This window comes from Schistocerca cancellata, chromosome 2 (assembly GCF_023864275.1).
Source record: "Schistocerca cancellata isolate TAMUIC-IGC-003103 chromosome 2, iqSchCanc2.1, whole genome shotgun sequence".
NCBI lineage: Eukaryota > Metazoa > Arthropoda > Insecta > Orthoptera > Acrididae > Schistocerca > Schistocerca cancellata.
This window is the reverse complement of record NC_064627.1, coordinates 280,803,999-280,820,202: the sequence shown is the minus strand read 5'-3', so window position 1 is coordinate 280,820,202 and position 16,204 is coordinate 280,803,999. Positions and strand designations below refer to the sequence as shown.

At 39.0% G+C, this 16,204-nt stretch overlaps 1 protein-coding gene across 3 annotated transcripts in view; it reads left to right on the top strand.

The window, feature by feature from the left end:
* The window catches only part of LOC126161620 (sphingomyelin phosphodiesterase-like), a 361,860-nt gene that overhangs the window by 250,408 nt on the left and 95,248 nt on the right, over positions 1-16,204 (top strand). The window contains exon 2 of one of the 3 annotated variants that reach the window (XM_049917580.1): positions 7,003-7,160. The exons of the other annotated variants lie outside the window; for them this stretch is intronic. Within the exon in view, the coding sequence (XP_049773537.1) occupies positions 7,003-7,160 (158 nt within the window). The remainder of the gene's footprint in view (positions 1-7,002; positions 7,161-16,204) is intronic. 3 annotated transcript variants of the gene reach the window in all.

Here is a 16,204-nt window from a genome sequence, read left to right as displayed (position 1 = left end):
GTGTGTTACAAAATTGCTGCTATATTAGAAAGGCCTATTTTGTTTTATCTAGCAGACAGTGACAAAATAGATGTAATTAGATCGAGAAACAACACCAGTCTTGGGTATTGTTTGTGTTAACAGCTTTTTTGGTATTAGATAATGACATTTCGATTTTTCATGTAGCAAAACGACTGATGAACTTTGATGAGGTAATAGATTCTTTCGCAAAAAGGAAAGCACGCCATGTAAAGCTGTAGCAAGATTAGAGAGAAAAAGAATGCTAGGAGCTAAGGATTGAAGAAATGTGTAATTTCTTGCTTATCTCTTGTCTTTATTGGTTTTATGTAGGCTATATTTAATTTTATATCACACAAAACAGCAAGTTATTAGCTAATAGGCAATAAAGAGTGCAAATTTTCTGAAGAGTCTTGTTCTCCTGATTACAAATAATCTGATCCGCTATTAATTGTGAGATTTTTTTTTTAATAGAGGCAGGCTGTCAAACAACCCGACTGGGAGCAGGAGAGGCACCACGGGGCATTTCAATTTCCACTGTCCTGAATATAGTTTGATGGCACATTACAAAATATACATGTTTCAATTCCAAAGAGCGAAATACAGTGACTTGCGGTAGAAGAATGCTTTATGAAGAGGCGTGGCACTGCACTTTGGCACACTTAAGTCCAAATAATATGTCTTAACATTTGCTCGAACACATGTGTTTTATGTTTCAGACTTTTCAGAAAGACGTGCTACAAGAACATATTTTTGAAAATTCAATTTTTTTATTATTGACCCGGTTTGCAAATATCGTAGATCTGGGGCTGATGCGCAGAGCAGTCTGAGTTATAGTGGGTAGTCTCCACGTGACCCATGTTTACATTTAGTGGTTTTGCTGTTTCCCCCTCGTTTACTCTCACATCTAATAAAAACAAAACAGATATCTGTGGCCGGGAGCTATCAAGTGAATTAAAACACATTCACATAATTACGGAAGGCTAAAATATGTCATTAGTTTCAAATTTTATTTTATTTCCACTTTTCTGACAGTCAAGCATTAATCACCTTGTGGAACAATGAAGTTATTTTTGTCTGTTTGCTAAAGAAATTTGACTTTTATAAACTTTTTCCGCAGAGGCAGTCAATGTATTTGAAACAAAGTGTTTAATTCCGTAGTACTGGCTAGTTTCAACTGTTTGCTGCATTTCAAGTGCACGTTTTCATCTTCTAGCACATATGAAATTTTGCCATAATACAGAACCAAACATGATATAATACAGTACTGGTGCTCCAAGAAACCTTACATCCCGAAAACCACACTGAAAAGCTTAATATCAGGTCAAGGTCTACTTCATTGGGAATCTGGACATACAAATGTGCACTTAAGTACGCACTTTAAATGTGCACATTTTAGCATGGTTCATGAAATTCCGATGCTCTTGGAGTATCCTCTGATGTCTTGTTTCTTTTATGACATAATGTATGATCTTTTAATATTTTACATGTACGTACATACAGGATTCTTACATCATGATAGCTGCGCAAGCGCTGTGTTGCCTGTTATCTGTGCTCTCTGGCAACTGCTGAAACAAACCTATTTCTAACAGGTCGCGGGAAAATATTGCGAATGGTGGTTTGAAAAGCATTACTTTCAAAGTAAACATCCTTTTACATAAGTTGAACTATGTGCGAGAATCTACCATGAATTTATTAAATCACAGGGCGTTTGACTCTCATTTGAAAATCAACTCTTTGATGACAAGCCATTTAGAAGAATTTCAAACCCTGAAGACCAGATATTTATGTCATTTTTAAAAATATTACTGGCACATTTGTGTGATATATCTTAAGATCAACATTATATGCAAAAGCTTAGCTTCTCTTGCAGCTTATTAACCTTAGAGACCAATATTATATGTGAAAGTTTTGCTTTTATTGCAGCAACGCTATGCATATTAATTTAAACTATTAACTTTCCCTGTTTGTGTGTTCATGCTACTTAACAGTGACATTGCTGTTGGCGTACATCACGTGTCCTATGCTCTGAATATCCATTGCCATCGACTGGCAACATCACATGAAATGAGCTATGAATGGCTTATAAACACACATTGCTATCTTGATTTCAATCATTCAGAAAGTAACATGCAGTGTAATATGAAAATACGCAGTGTACATGTTGCGGCACATCAAAGGTATTTCCCAAACATGTCTTTTTCCCTGAGTTTCCTTTTCTAAAGTGCCAGGAAATTCTGCTCCCATGTATAAAACCATAACCATTCAGAAGATTGATAAGGGAAAATATACTGTCACTTAACATGGAAAACGTGTGTTTTCACCTGGGAGAAAGAGTATTTTTAACCAGGAAATCCAGGAAAAATCCGGGAATGTTTTTTCCTTGTCCACGTATACACCCTGTGTTTATTAACCTTAAGATTGTTTATATATTTACTTGCATTTTCTTTGCATGGACTCAACACAACAATGTCTTTTGCAAATGTCAGAAAAATAGCATGACACTTTCAAACTATGTTACTTACTACAGTTATTGCATCCTACATCTACCTCATACATTTATTACTTTATGACTAATATTCTACTGGTTCGTATCACAAGCTACATTTGAAAATTCCCTGAATGACTATAAATATTTTTCTATAAGAAAAGACTTCAATTTTGAATTAAAATCAGTCCAGTTACATATTCATAATTGGTTCTTGTTCTATAGTTTGCTAAGCCAAACGAAACCATTGGTGTATGGGCTTCTGACTGTCATTTTTAATTTCATTCTTTTCTGTAAGTAGACATGCTTTGTTCTGATATTGTGATTGTGTACCAGCACTGCACTTGGTAGCTTCAGTTGCTGACTCATAAAGTATGTACAGGAACTAATTTAAATATGTATTCAGAATATAGCATTAAGTATTTTGCTGTACAATGATTCTCTGTGTCCTATCCCACATATATGTTGTAATCTACCCCTCCCTCATATCACTTGGTGATTGTCACTGACTTCAAAATAAACTCTGTTAATGAACTTTGAGAGGAGTAAGATTTACAAAAAACTTTTTTACTTATCTTCTTTTTTCATTGTTGGCTCCAGTTCTTCATGTCTAGAGGTTGAATTTGAACCTGAAATTTTTGATATCATAGGTTATCATGATCCCAATCGATGAGATAACTACCGAAAAATTGCCTGTTTTCATGTTGATTTTTATTCTTTCACATTTTTCTATATCATGCTGTCTTAACAATTTCTACTGTAAAACCAAACATTACATTGTTATTGCCAAAAATGAAAAACACATCTGATCACATGAGAGGGATGCCCACCACTAACTCATTTTGCAGTACTACCAATATTCCAAAGAGTTAACAAACTTTATAGACAAATGACTTTCTATTAACCTATACCATTATTTTATAAATGAACCCAGAAAAAAATTTAATAAATTGCACTAAATTGTGTAATTAATAATAGAAATTTTAAGTGTGCCAAATATTTCATGATTTTCAAATGTTTCTAAAAGAAAAGTAATTTTAACTGCACATCCAAAGCAACAATGAAACTAACATTTTTTGTAATGGATTATGGCCTGAAATACATAACATCATATACAAATTCATATGAAATTCTTTTAGAAAAACAGCTGAGGTAATATGATCGTGTTTAAAAGATAGAAAGTATTTTTGGTTTTGATAACTTCTGTTTAGGAAACGTAATGCTAGAGGAAGGTGTCCCTTTACAGCATAATATTGTTCTTTTCTTTTTCAAGTGGACATCAGCTGCACAGCTCCATAATTCATCCCATAGTTAAGAAAGGAATAAATCATTCCATAGCATATTGATTTAAATTTACGAACTTGCAGCATACTGCAGCTGAAACATAGCTCCAAAACTTTTTTGTAATTGAAATAAATGGTTGTAGTTCCATCATAAGTTGCATTAGGAAGTATCTTGTTTATTTATTGATGGTGACTAGCTTTGGAGACCTATGTCCATTTTCAAACTATCTTTATTGTTAGTGTGAAAATACAGCAGTCAAAAGCCTGTAAACAAAAACTGCAGTGATGATCAAAGCGGCACTATGGCTGACTCAGCAACTGTAGATAGACCACATAGTCTCCAGTGGCCATGATTATTTGAAGCAAAAAAGTCTAATCAAATTCTTTCATGTTGAGAAATGAGAAGGAGTGATTCTATAGCCAACATCGCAAAAATACTTCTTTATTTTAGACAAGCAGTTTTGACAGACTTTGCTGTCACCTTTTGTCTTCCGGAATTTTTGTTGTGAAACAGGCTCATTGTGAGTTGAAACCTCATGCCAAGTTGTCATATTAGTGGATAAAATGTAGCACATCATACAAAGGTTTGGCAGAAATAAAATATTTAAAATCAGAGAGCACCTTGTGTACATGGTCCTGTTCACATAGGTGGCACTCACAAATGACTGTTAAGTCTTAAAAATCATAATATACAGTAAAACACGTGTTAGCTAATGTGAGAGTAGGGAAGATAGCCATAGTCCTCAACTGCAGAATGTTGGGGGGGGGGAGTCCAGTTTGTAGCAAAGCAGCCATTCCACTGAAGTTAACTATGTGAAGTTTACATGCAGTATGCCTACTTTCACAGGTGATCGAGTCTCTGACTGGATAGCATGTATTGGTGTTAGGACAGAAGCAGGGTTTGTTTCATGGTTGCATATGACTCATCTTACACCTGAGTCTTTTACACCCATATGATCCATGCAGGTAGTGATTGGGAACATGAGCAGCATACAAACAAACCCAACAATCCCAAATGCCTCATTGTGACTAGTTGCTGTGGCCCTGCTAAAAAATTTCTGGTTTCCTTACTCATATCTGTGTTTACGTACTACCTACCATTCTCTGTTGTCATATTTATATTTCAGACAATAAGTGGCATTCTCATATCAAATGACAGTGACGCTGTTAATTCTGCCTCTCACTGGGGGCTCCCTTTCTACTTTGCCATTAACTGCCTCCCTGGTCCTTCTACTAACTGTTGATGGGTCTGAGACAACAGGGGTTGTTTCCTGGTTTCTAAGTGAAGAGTTACTATATTATGGAAAATATAAAAGATACCTCTTGGACGTGCCCCATCTTCAGAATTTTCAGTTCCATGACCTATACATTTTTAAGGACTTTGCACTTTTATTGCTCCTAGATGACACATTTCTGGTGATGGCACAGTGGTAACTTACTGATATAACAGAGAAAATTCAGTAACAATATCTGATTGGGTGTTTATTTGAGAATCTCTCAGATAGCAAAGGTCAAGAAAAGACTTAATTCACATATGAATGTACAACTGTTAAGGCTGGAGTATGATTTAACTGCCTTGCTCTCTCTTACATCAATTGCACAGTTTAAGTGATAATGAAATTGCACTTTTTGTTTCTTTTTGGAGAGAGTAAGAATTACATACTTATAGAAGAAAGGTAACTTATGTTAAAAAAAAAGCTTTTGTTAGTGTCAATTAAGCATTCTGGTGGTTGACATCAATAATGTTCTCTTGAGACCCTGGACCTTGTATATTTATGAACAAATACAGATGTTCAGAATGTAATATGAACAATAAGTATATCTTCGTATTTTTTGTTTAATCCAGTTTTTTTCAGTCTTACATACAAATATTACAATTAAAAACTTTGCATAAACTTCCTCAAAATAATTCACATCTATGTCAAGTATACCAAACCAAAACTAGCTAGACAACATTTTAGAAGAGTCTGAATTTACTGAAGGTGCCTCATTGAAAGCTAAATGGTGACTGAATTACTGACTGAATTCTACCACAGATTGTTGGTCACTGGCTGTGATACAGGACACAGCAACTACTCAAGGACTAGTGTAGGAAGTATTCTACAAAATATCAAAATACAGAGCAGTTATATATTCAATAACAACTTATCAGGCAGGTTAATAGATAATACTTATACATATCTGCCAATGCAGTTCTTCACATAATGATTAATTGTACTTTCTTGTAACGCCTCTACTTGATTTTTAAGTGTGCGCTTTTCTAGCCAAGTTCAACAATGTTTCCCTAAAAGCCAAACCTTTGTATTAATGATATTTCATTATCTGCCATATTTTTCTAGTAAAAATCTACATTTTTGAATTTAAAATTGTTAGGGCTGTAAGATAGCAAAACTGTGTTCTAAAATTTGAATAATCACATATCAACATTTTGCAGCAGTGATAGTTCCTAAATTTCAAAATTTAGAAAAAAATGCAGGATATTCTTTAAATAGTAGAGAGTCAGGGCTTTCAAATGAGGTGTGTCAATCCTAAACACTTATTTCCAAAGTCAATATTTCAAATTCCAGTAGTTTTTCTTAAACGTAACTTGTGAATAATTCCTGAAATGTAATGTTTTTGGACAAAATACTTATACAATCTCATCAGTTAAGTCACAGTTTCATCCTGAACAGTAACAATTATAAAAATGAAGCTTATAACACTATTTGTTGGTAACACATACATGCTTGTACCTATCAAACACAAAATATTTGCTTATTTCAAAACTAAAATGAAATACCGTAATTACAGCCCTATGTAATACCATGTATGCAGATTTATTTATTAGTATTTGTAAATGTTTTGATAACATTATGGTACTATCAGAAAATTTGATTTCATATGTGATCAGCATAATCTAAATAATCACATCAAAATGAGCATCAGTATGAGAATGATACTTCACATAAAGTAATTTTTCATAGTACATACCATGTATGCAGATTTATTTATTGGTACTTGTAAATGTTTTGACAGCATTATGGTACTATCAGAAAATTTGATTTTATTGTGATCAGCATAGTCCAAATAATCACATCAAAATGAGCTTCAGTATGAGAGTGATACTTCACATAAAGTAATTTTTCATACTACAAGGACATCAATATCTGTTGCTACATCAAAAAAATACTCTATACAAACCCTCCCATTTTGCTCTTGATTACATTTTTAACACTGTCAAACTCTTTTTTGCAGAAGCATGGAAGCATAAGGCTTTAACAGAGATGTTTATGAATGGACTGGAGACATTTCATTCAACAAGAGTGAAGCCACCTCATTTTCAAGAGGCATTGCATCATCTTACCCTGACAAATAAGATTGAGTCAGAATATCTCACAGATCTGAGCCCAAAGGTATGTCCTCAGAAGTATATATACAAAACATAAATTGTCTTTCAGATCATGTGATATATGCAGTATTAATTTGGCTCACCTGCATTTTCTGGACAAAAAAGTTTTCTGCAGCAAGTATCACATTATATTTTTAATATCACTGTAACAAAAGAGACTAGGAATTTTTATATAGTTAGTAATAATTCAGTGTTGATGCAAAATTTTCTTTTATGTCTTTTGTTCTTTTATTTTAATGACACATCAACAGTGATATAATTGGAGACAGTGTTGACTTCATTGAAAAATGACAAGAAAGTGTTTTGCCCTGCTCATGTTTAAGGGTCTATACAAAGATTTACATGAAATGACTTAGTATCAACACATACATCATAATGTAATTAACATAGCTCTTCCTGGAATTAAGACTTTTATTCCCAAATATGACTGAAGCACTTATGCAGTGCAAAAATCTAAACCAGTCGTCACTGTGTGCACAATTATATTTGCATTTTGACTGCCAGTTGGTAAATGTACTGGTGCCAGTTAATTTAGAAATTCTAGCTTAACATAGATTTGATATAAAGCAGGTTACATAAGGACATATTAACTATTAAGTGTGACACAAGTATAGAAAGGAAGTTTATGAATAAAATTTGATCATGATATTTCACTTTTCTTATTAACAGACAACATTTACTTTGTCTGATGAAAAGACTGAGTCTTTGATTTCAGTGTTTCCATGGATATATGCATCCCTGCATTAGTGGTACTGCTTTGTCCCTCCAACAAATCCAATCCTCCCAAAGGTGCTTACTCCATGAGATAACAAATAGCTACAGTGTTAAAGGAAGCAGCAGTGACACTGAAAGTTTGAGTCACGACTGGAGGTGCGTTCAGTTGTCCTAATTGATTAAGCTGACTGCTAGCAATAAGGAGTAAATCTTATTTTGAATCCTTATCTGGCACCAATTTGCATTTCTCATCTTAGGTGTAAAATTACTTTAGTCACCAAAAGAAAGATTTGAGCCACTGAGCACTAAAATTTGCATTGTAACTGATGTTATTTCAGTTTGAACCTGATTGTTAAGCCACTATTTGATACTGTGCATAAATTCTGACAAAAACTGGTGAATTTGGGTATAGTGGCATTTTATAATATGTTTCTCTTGATAAACAAATACACTGTAGACAAATATCAAACAATGGAAAATCCAGGATGGAATGTAACAATACCAGAAAAGGAAAGTTGCTACTCACCATATAGCAGAGCTTTCGGCCATTAAGGCCTTTGTCAGCAGTAGACACACACACACACACACACACACACACACACTCATGTAAACGCAACTTGCACACACATCTGCAGTCTCAGAGAGCTGAAACCACACTGTGAACAGCAGCACCAGTGCATGATGGGAATAGCGACTGGGTGGGGGTAATGAGGAGGTTGTCATGGGGAGGGAGAGAGAGGGATAGTATGGTGGAAGTGGCGGACAGTGAAGTGTTGCAGTTTAGACGGAGGGCAGCAGCGAGGGTGCGGAGGGGGGAGGGGGTAAGTAGCGGAAAGGAGAAAAATAAAAGAAATAAAAATAAATTAAAAAATACGGGGTGTGGAGGTGAAATGGTGGCTGTGTAGTGCTGGAATGGGAACATAGGGAGGCTGGATGGGTGAGGATAGTGACTAATGAAGGTTGAGGCCAGGAGGGTTACAGGAACGTAGGATGTATTGCAGGGAAAGTTCCCACCTGCGCAATTCAGAAAAGCTGGTGTTGGTCAGAAGGATCCATATGGCACAGACTGTGAAGAAGTCATTGAGATGAGGGATATCATGTTTGGCAGCGTGTTCAGCAACAGTGTGGTCCACTAGTTTTTTGGCCACAGTCTGTCGGTGGCCGTTCATGCGGACATACAGCTTGTTGGTTGTCATGCCTACATAGAATACAGCACAGAGGTTGCAGCTTAGTTTGTAAATCACATGACTGGTTTCACAGGTAGCCCTTCCTTTGATGGGATACATGATGTTAGTGACCGGACTGGAGTAGGTGTTGGTAAGAGGATGTATGGGGCAGGTTTTGCACCTAGGTCTATTACAGGGGTATGAGCCATTAGGTAAGGGATTGGGAGCAGGGGTTGTGTAAGGATGGACGAGTATATTGTGTAGGTTCAGTAGACGGCAGAATACCATGGTAGGAGGGTTGGGAAGAATAGTGGGCAGGACATTTCTCATTTCGGGGCACGACAAGAGGTAATCGAAACCCTGGTGGAGAATGTAATTCATTTGCTCCAGTCCCAGGTGGCTAGGCTGTATGGAAGGGACTTCTTGGTATGGAATGGGTGGCAGCTGTTGAAGTGGAGGTATTGCTGGTGGTTAGTAGGTGTGATATGGATGGAGGTACTGATGTAACCATATCTGAAATGAAGGTCAACATCTAGGAAGGTGGCTTGTTGGGTTGAGTAGGACCAGGCTTTAGCAAATGGGTGAGAAGTTGTTGAGGTTCTGGAGGAATGTGAATAAGGTGTCCTTGCCTTCAATCCAAGAAGCAAAGATGTCATCAATGAATCTGAACCAGGTAAGGGGTTTAGGATTCTGGGTTTTTAAGAAGGATTCCTCTAGATGGTCCATGAATAGGTTAGCATAGGATGGTGCCATGCTGATGCCCATAGCCACACTTGCCTCGGAGTACCACTAGCCACCACTTCTGCAACAACCTCCAAACCTACCCCATGCCCCCTCATAGCTGACAAACCCTGTCTCGCCAACCTACTACACTTACCCCACTCTCCAAAACTGCCTCCCACCATCACACAGAACCCAGAACATAAACAGACCTACAACACAGTTATGAACCTTTCCTCCAGAAGCCTTAGTCCCACAGAAAAATCAGTCCTTTCCAAAGGCCTCACCTTTTGTCCCACTCCCAAATTCAACCATGCAGGACTAATTAAAGACCTTCTCTCCTTCTCCCAGTCCTTACAGTGGAAACACTTTTTTGCCACTAACCCGACCAATCAGACTCAACCAACAACCAATATTGAACCTTGCCTAACTCAGTTCACTCCTCTATCCAACCATGATCCATCCCCACTGCCTCCAAATCACCCCCTGTTAACTTTCCAGAATTTCTTAACCTCGAACCTTGCCTTGACATCATTCCCCAATTCCCTCAACATGCAAACTAACCTTACATCCACAGAAAGAACCGCAGTCCACCATCTAAAAGCAGATCCTGACGTTATAATCCTATCTGCTGACAAAGGCTCCAGCACCGTTGTTTTGAACTGCAAGGATATAAACCATGACACAGTGATCCCATTCCAGTAATCCAGCAGGATCTCCAGTTACTACTCAAATCCTTATGCCCATCCCAGAACCTCTCCCCAGAGTCCAACTCTCTATTTACTCCTACCACTCCCTGCACTCCCACATTCTACATGCTTCCTAAAGTCCATAAACCCAACCACCCAGGATGCCCCATTATGGCTGGTTACTGTGCCCCCACTGAGAGAATCTCTGCTCTCATAGACCAACACCTTCAAAATATTACCCGGAACCTATCATTCTATATAAAAGATACCAACTATTTCCTCAACCGACTCTCCACAGTTCCTGTCCCTTTACTACACGGAGCCCTGCTCATCACTATTGATGCCACCTCCCTATACACTAACATTCCTAATGCCTATGGCCTTACTGCTATCGAACACTACCTTTCCAGACGCCCTATGGATTCCAAACCAACAACCTCCTTCGTAGTCTCCATGATCAACTATATCCTCAACCACAATTACTTCTCCTTTGAAGGCATTATCTACAAACAAATCCACGATATGGCTATGGGCACCTGCATGGCACCATCCTATGCTAACCTATTCATGGGCCACCTAGAGGAATCATTCCTAAAAACCCAGAATCCTAAACCCCTCACCTGGTTCAGATTCATTGATGACATCTTTGCTATTTGGATTGAAGGCCCTTATTCACATTCCCCAGAACCTCAACAACTTCTCCCCCATTTGCTAAAACCTGGTCCTACTCAACCCAACAAGCCTCCTTGCTAGATGTTGACCTTCACCCCAGATATGGCTACATCAGTACCTCCATCCATATCAAACCTACTAACCACCAGCAATACCTCCACTTCGACAGCTGCCACCCATTCCATACCAAGAAGTCCATTCTGTACAGCTGGCCGGAGTGGCCGTGCGGTTCTAGGCGCTACAGTCTGGAGCCGAGCGACCGCTACGGTCGCAGGTTCGAATCCTGCCGCGGGCATGGATGTGTGTGATGTCCTTAGGTTAGTTAGGTTTAACTAGTTCTAAGTTTTAGGCGACTGATGACCTCAGAAGTTAAGTTGCATAGTGCTCAGAGCCATTTGAACCATTTGAACCCTTCTGTACAGCCGAACCACCTGAGGTTGTCGCATCTACAGTGATGAGCAGTCCCTCTCAAAATACACTGGGGGGTCATTGAAGCCTTCACTGACCATAATTATCCTCCCATCCTTGTAGAAAAACAAATCTCCCATGCCTTATCTTCCCAGTCTCCCACTGCCTCCCATAATCCCACAGTCCGGCCACAAAGGAGCATTCCCCTCGCAACTCAGTACCATTTGGGACTGGAGCAACTGAATTACATTCTCCGCCAGGGTTTTGATTACCTCTTGTCGTGCCCCGAAATGAGAAATGTCCTGCCCACTATCCTTCCCACCCCTCCTATGTGGTATTCCGCTGTCCACCGAACCTACACAATATACTCATCCATCCTTACACAACCCCTGCTCCCAATCCCTTACCTAATGGCTCATACCCCTGTAATAGACCTAGGTGCAAAACCTGCCCCATACATCCTCTTACCAACACCTACTCCAGTCCGGTCACTAACATCATGTATCCCATCAAAGGCAGGGCTACCTGTGAAACCAGTCATGTGATTTACAAACTAAGCTGCAACCTCTGTGCTGCATTCTATGTAGGCATGACAACCAACAAGCTGTCTGTCTGCATGAACGGCCACCGACAAACTGTGGCCAAAAAACAAGTGGACCACTCTGTTGCTGATCACACTGCCAAACATGATATCCCTCATCTCAATGACTTCTTCACAGTCTGTGCCATATGGATCCTTCCCACCAACACTGATTATTGATACAGCATCAATACTGACACACTTTACATGCCTTGTAAATTGCCAAAGTATCTACAGCTTAAGGTCAAGTGCACACAGAAGTGGTGAGGCACAGATATGTGGCATGGATGTGTCACTGTTTCAAGTCACACCAATGTTAACATATGAAACAACTGATACAGAGGTGACACAAAACTTGCACCAGTGCTACATCCATTTGCAGCCATACACTGAAGTAACACATGGATTGACAAATAATGAGATTGAACTTAATGATAACTAGCAGTTGTGAGTTTCATATCTAGAAGAAAACAAACAATGGAATGTCCAGAATGGAATAAAAACAATATTACAAAAAGGATAGAATGCTGCTCACCACAAAGAGAAGGCATTGACTTGCAGATAGGCACAATCCAAAGACTACTTAACATCTAAGCTTTTGGCCAAAAGGCCTTCTTCAGAAATAGAAAAGTCATACACATTACCACAGGCACAGTTCATACATGCACGGCCTTCCTCTGACCATTGTGGACAGAATTCGGGCTGCAACTGGGCCTGATGTGAGCAGCAATCCTAGATCTGAGATGAGTGGTGAGGGGTAAGGAGGAAGCATGGCAGATGGAGGGGGAACGGGGGGGAGAGGGGGATAGCAGGGTAAGGGCAGCTGTAAGTGTTGCGCTGCCTTTGAGACCATGCAGGGTCATGGTCACTGGAACTAGCAAAGGTTGAGACCAGAAGGGTCATGGAAGGGAAGCTATGTTATAGGGAGACTTCCCATCTGCACATTTCATGTTAGCTGTTGTTAGTAGGGAGGGTGCTTGTGGTGCAGGCAGTGAATCAGTCATTGAAGTCAAGCACATTGTGTTCAGCAGCATGTTCAGTAGTTCATCAGTCTCTTACCACAGCTTGGGAGTGGTCATTTATGAGGACAGACAGCTTTTTAGTTGATGTGCAGATGTAGAAAGCAGCACAGTGGTTCCAGCTTTGTTTGTAGCTTACATTACTGCTTTTAAAGCTAGCCCTCTCTAGATGGGGGAGGAGATACCTCTGAAAGGACAGCAGTAGTTGATGGTAGGAATATGTGTGGAACAGGTTTTGCATCTAACAAGGGTAGGCCACAACATTGGGATTTGGGATCAGGGATTTACTTTGAATTTTGTAAATCTTTAGTAAGCCATTAAAACAACATAATCTGCAGGTAGTAAGGTGCACTATTCTGGCAGTTCAGAGAAAATTGCAAGAGTAGTTTTACATGTCTGTTATGTAACTGATGTATCTGTACAAACATGCCAGTGATAAGAAGTCACTGTCGTCAAGCAATTAGTGCACACACAGTGGAAGAAGGTTGTGGATGAGGTGAGGATTTGAATTCCACAAACACTTATTTTTTAATCTATATTTTTTCCTTAATGGTCACATTATTTAATTTATATGACATTCAAGGGGTAATATAATGAAAAAAAACCATCTTCATTTTCATGAAGTTGTGGTGGATTTCATATATTATTTGACTATTTACCGTTTGCAATTAAATTTTCAAGGATGAGGGTCAGGCTTGGGAAGCCCAAGTCAAACCTCAATAAACAATGAAGTGAATGACATTATTCACAATCAGTAATACAGTAAGTCTTGATGAACCAGACCACAAGAGTAATGCACAATTACTTATTGGATGTGCTCCCAACATCACATGCTGCAGACATGGAAAACATAAATTGAAACTTTGTGCAAATACTTCCTGGAAATACATGTGTTTTTTTCATTTTATTACCTCTCAAATGTCATGTAAATTAAATAATATGACCAGTGATGAAAATTATAGATTACATGTTAAGTTTGAATGAGAGTCAAACCATCACTTCATACACATTTGTCTTACAAAGCTCGAACGCTAACCACTTGACTACCATGAACTGTAGCTCTCAGAATCTATGCCCTGATAATCAGTTACACAATAGGCCCATAAAACTTCTCTTGTGATTTTCTCGGAATTGCCAGAGTAATACACCTTACTATTTACATTTTATGTTGTTTTAATGGTCTACTAAAGGGTGCAAATATTGAAGTAAATCTGTGATCCCAATGCCGTGGCCTCCCCTTGTAAGTATATTGCAGGGACATGAGCCACGAGGCAAAGGGTTGGGAGCAAAGGTGGACTAAGGATGGACATTCACACTGACGGAAAACAAATGTGACACCAAAAAATAATTTAATGTAGAGTAATGAAATTTTGGGACTACATTTGTTTATGTAACATATTTAAATGATTAACATTGCAAGGTTACAGGTTATCCAAGCACAAGATAAAACACTGCAGTTGTGAAATGCTAGTACACTAGTGATCAGAGTAGCCACCAGAAAGTTGAATGCAAGCATGCAGACATGCATACATTGTGTTGTAAAGGTGCCAGATGACAGTTTGTGGGAAGGAGTTCCAAGGAAGTTCTGGAGGAATGTGGTTAGTATGTCCTCACCCTTGGTCCAGATCACGGAATCTGTACCAGGTGAGGGGAAAAAATTGGAAATTTGTGTTATGATCCTATGGGACCAAACTGCTGAAGTCATCAGTCCCTAGGCTTAGACACTACTTAATTTAACTTAAACTAACTTACATTAAAGGCAACACACACACCCATGCCTGAGGGAGGACTCGAACCTCTGACAGGGGGAACCACATGAACCATGGCAAGGTGCCTTAGACCGTGCAGCTACCCTGTGCAGCACAGGTGAGGGGCTTGGAATTCTGGGTGATTAGGAAGGATTCCTCAAGATGGCTCAAAAATGGATTGGTGTATGTTAATGCCATGTGGTGTCCATTGTTGTACCATGGACTTGTTTCTAGGAGAAATAATTCTGGGTGCAGATACAGCTGACCGTGGTGACCCTGAAGGATTTTGTAGATTTGGAATCATTCGGGCATTGGCAAAGGTAGTGTTCAACAGTAGCAAGGTATGGGTATTGAGGGATGTGGCATCGACAATGCTGAGCTGGCTGCCGGATGATAAAGGAACAGGAACTGCAGAGTGTCAGTGTAGGAAATGGTTGGTGTCTGTTATAGATGATGGTTGGTTATGTGTAACAGGCTGAAGGTGTAGATCTTCAAAAGCAGAGATTCTCTCAGCGGGCATACAGTAACTGCCCACAATGGGGCATCCTCGGTGGTTGGGTTTATGGACTTCAGGAAGCATCTACAAGGTAGAGGTATGGGGAATGGTAGGGATCAGGAGAGAGATAGATTCAGGGGCGAGGTTCTTGAAAGGGCCTAAGAACCTGTTGTATTTCTGGGATGAGATCAATGTTTCAGGATTTGTAGGTGGATGAATCTTCCAGCTGGTGGAGTTCTTCCACCAGGCATTCCCTGCATTTCAAAACTGCAGCGGCAGAGCTCTTGTATGGAAATGGGATTATAAGGTCAGGATTAGTTTTTAGATGGTAGACTCCAGTTCGTTCTGTGAATGTAAGGTTGTTTCTATGTTGAGTGATTTGGAGAATGATGGTGAGGCAAGGTCTGATGTTAGGAAATCCTGGAAAATTAATAGGGGATGATTTGGGAGCAGTGAGGATCAATCACAGTTGGATGTAGGAGCAAACTGAGTCACACACTGTTTAATATTAGATTTGGGTTGAGTCTGATTGGTAGGGTTGGAGGTGAAAAAGTATTTCCACTCCAAGGACTGAGTCATCGACAAGTCCAGGGTGATTGAATTTGGGAGCAGGGCAGAAGATAAGGCCTTTGGAAAGGGCTGTATTTCTGTGGTACTGAGGCTTTTGGAGGAAAGGTTCATGACTATGTTTCAGTCTGTTTAGGTTCTGGATATTTTTCCAATTGCAAGCATTGCTGATGCCGAAAATCTGTTCTCTGTCATTATGTTTTGAACAAAGGTTTTTATCCTTTCATTGTTGAGAAATAATGCTCAGGTTCAACTATTGTAAGAGTACT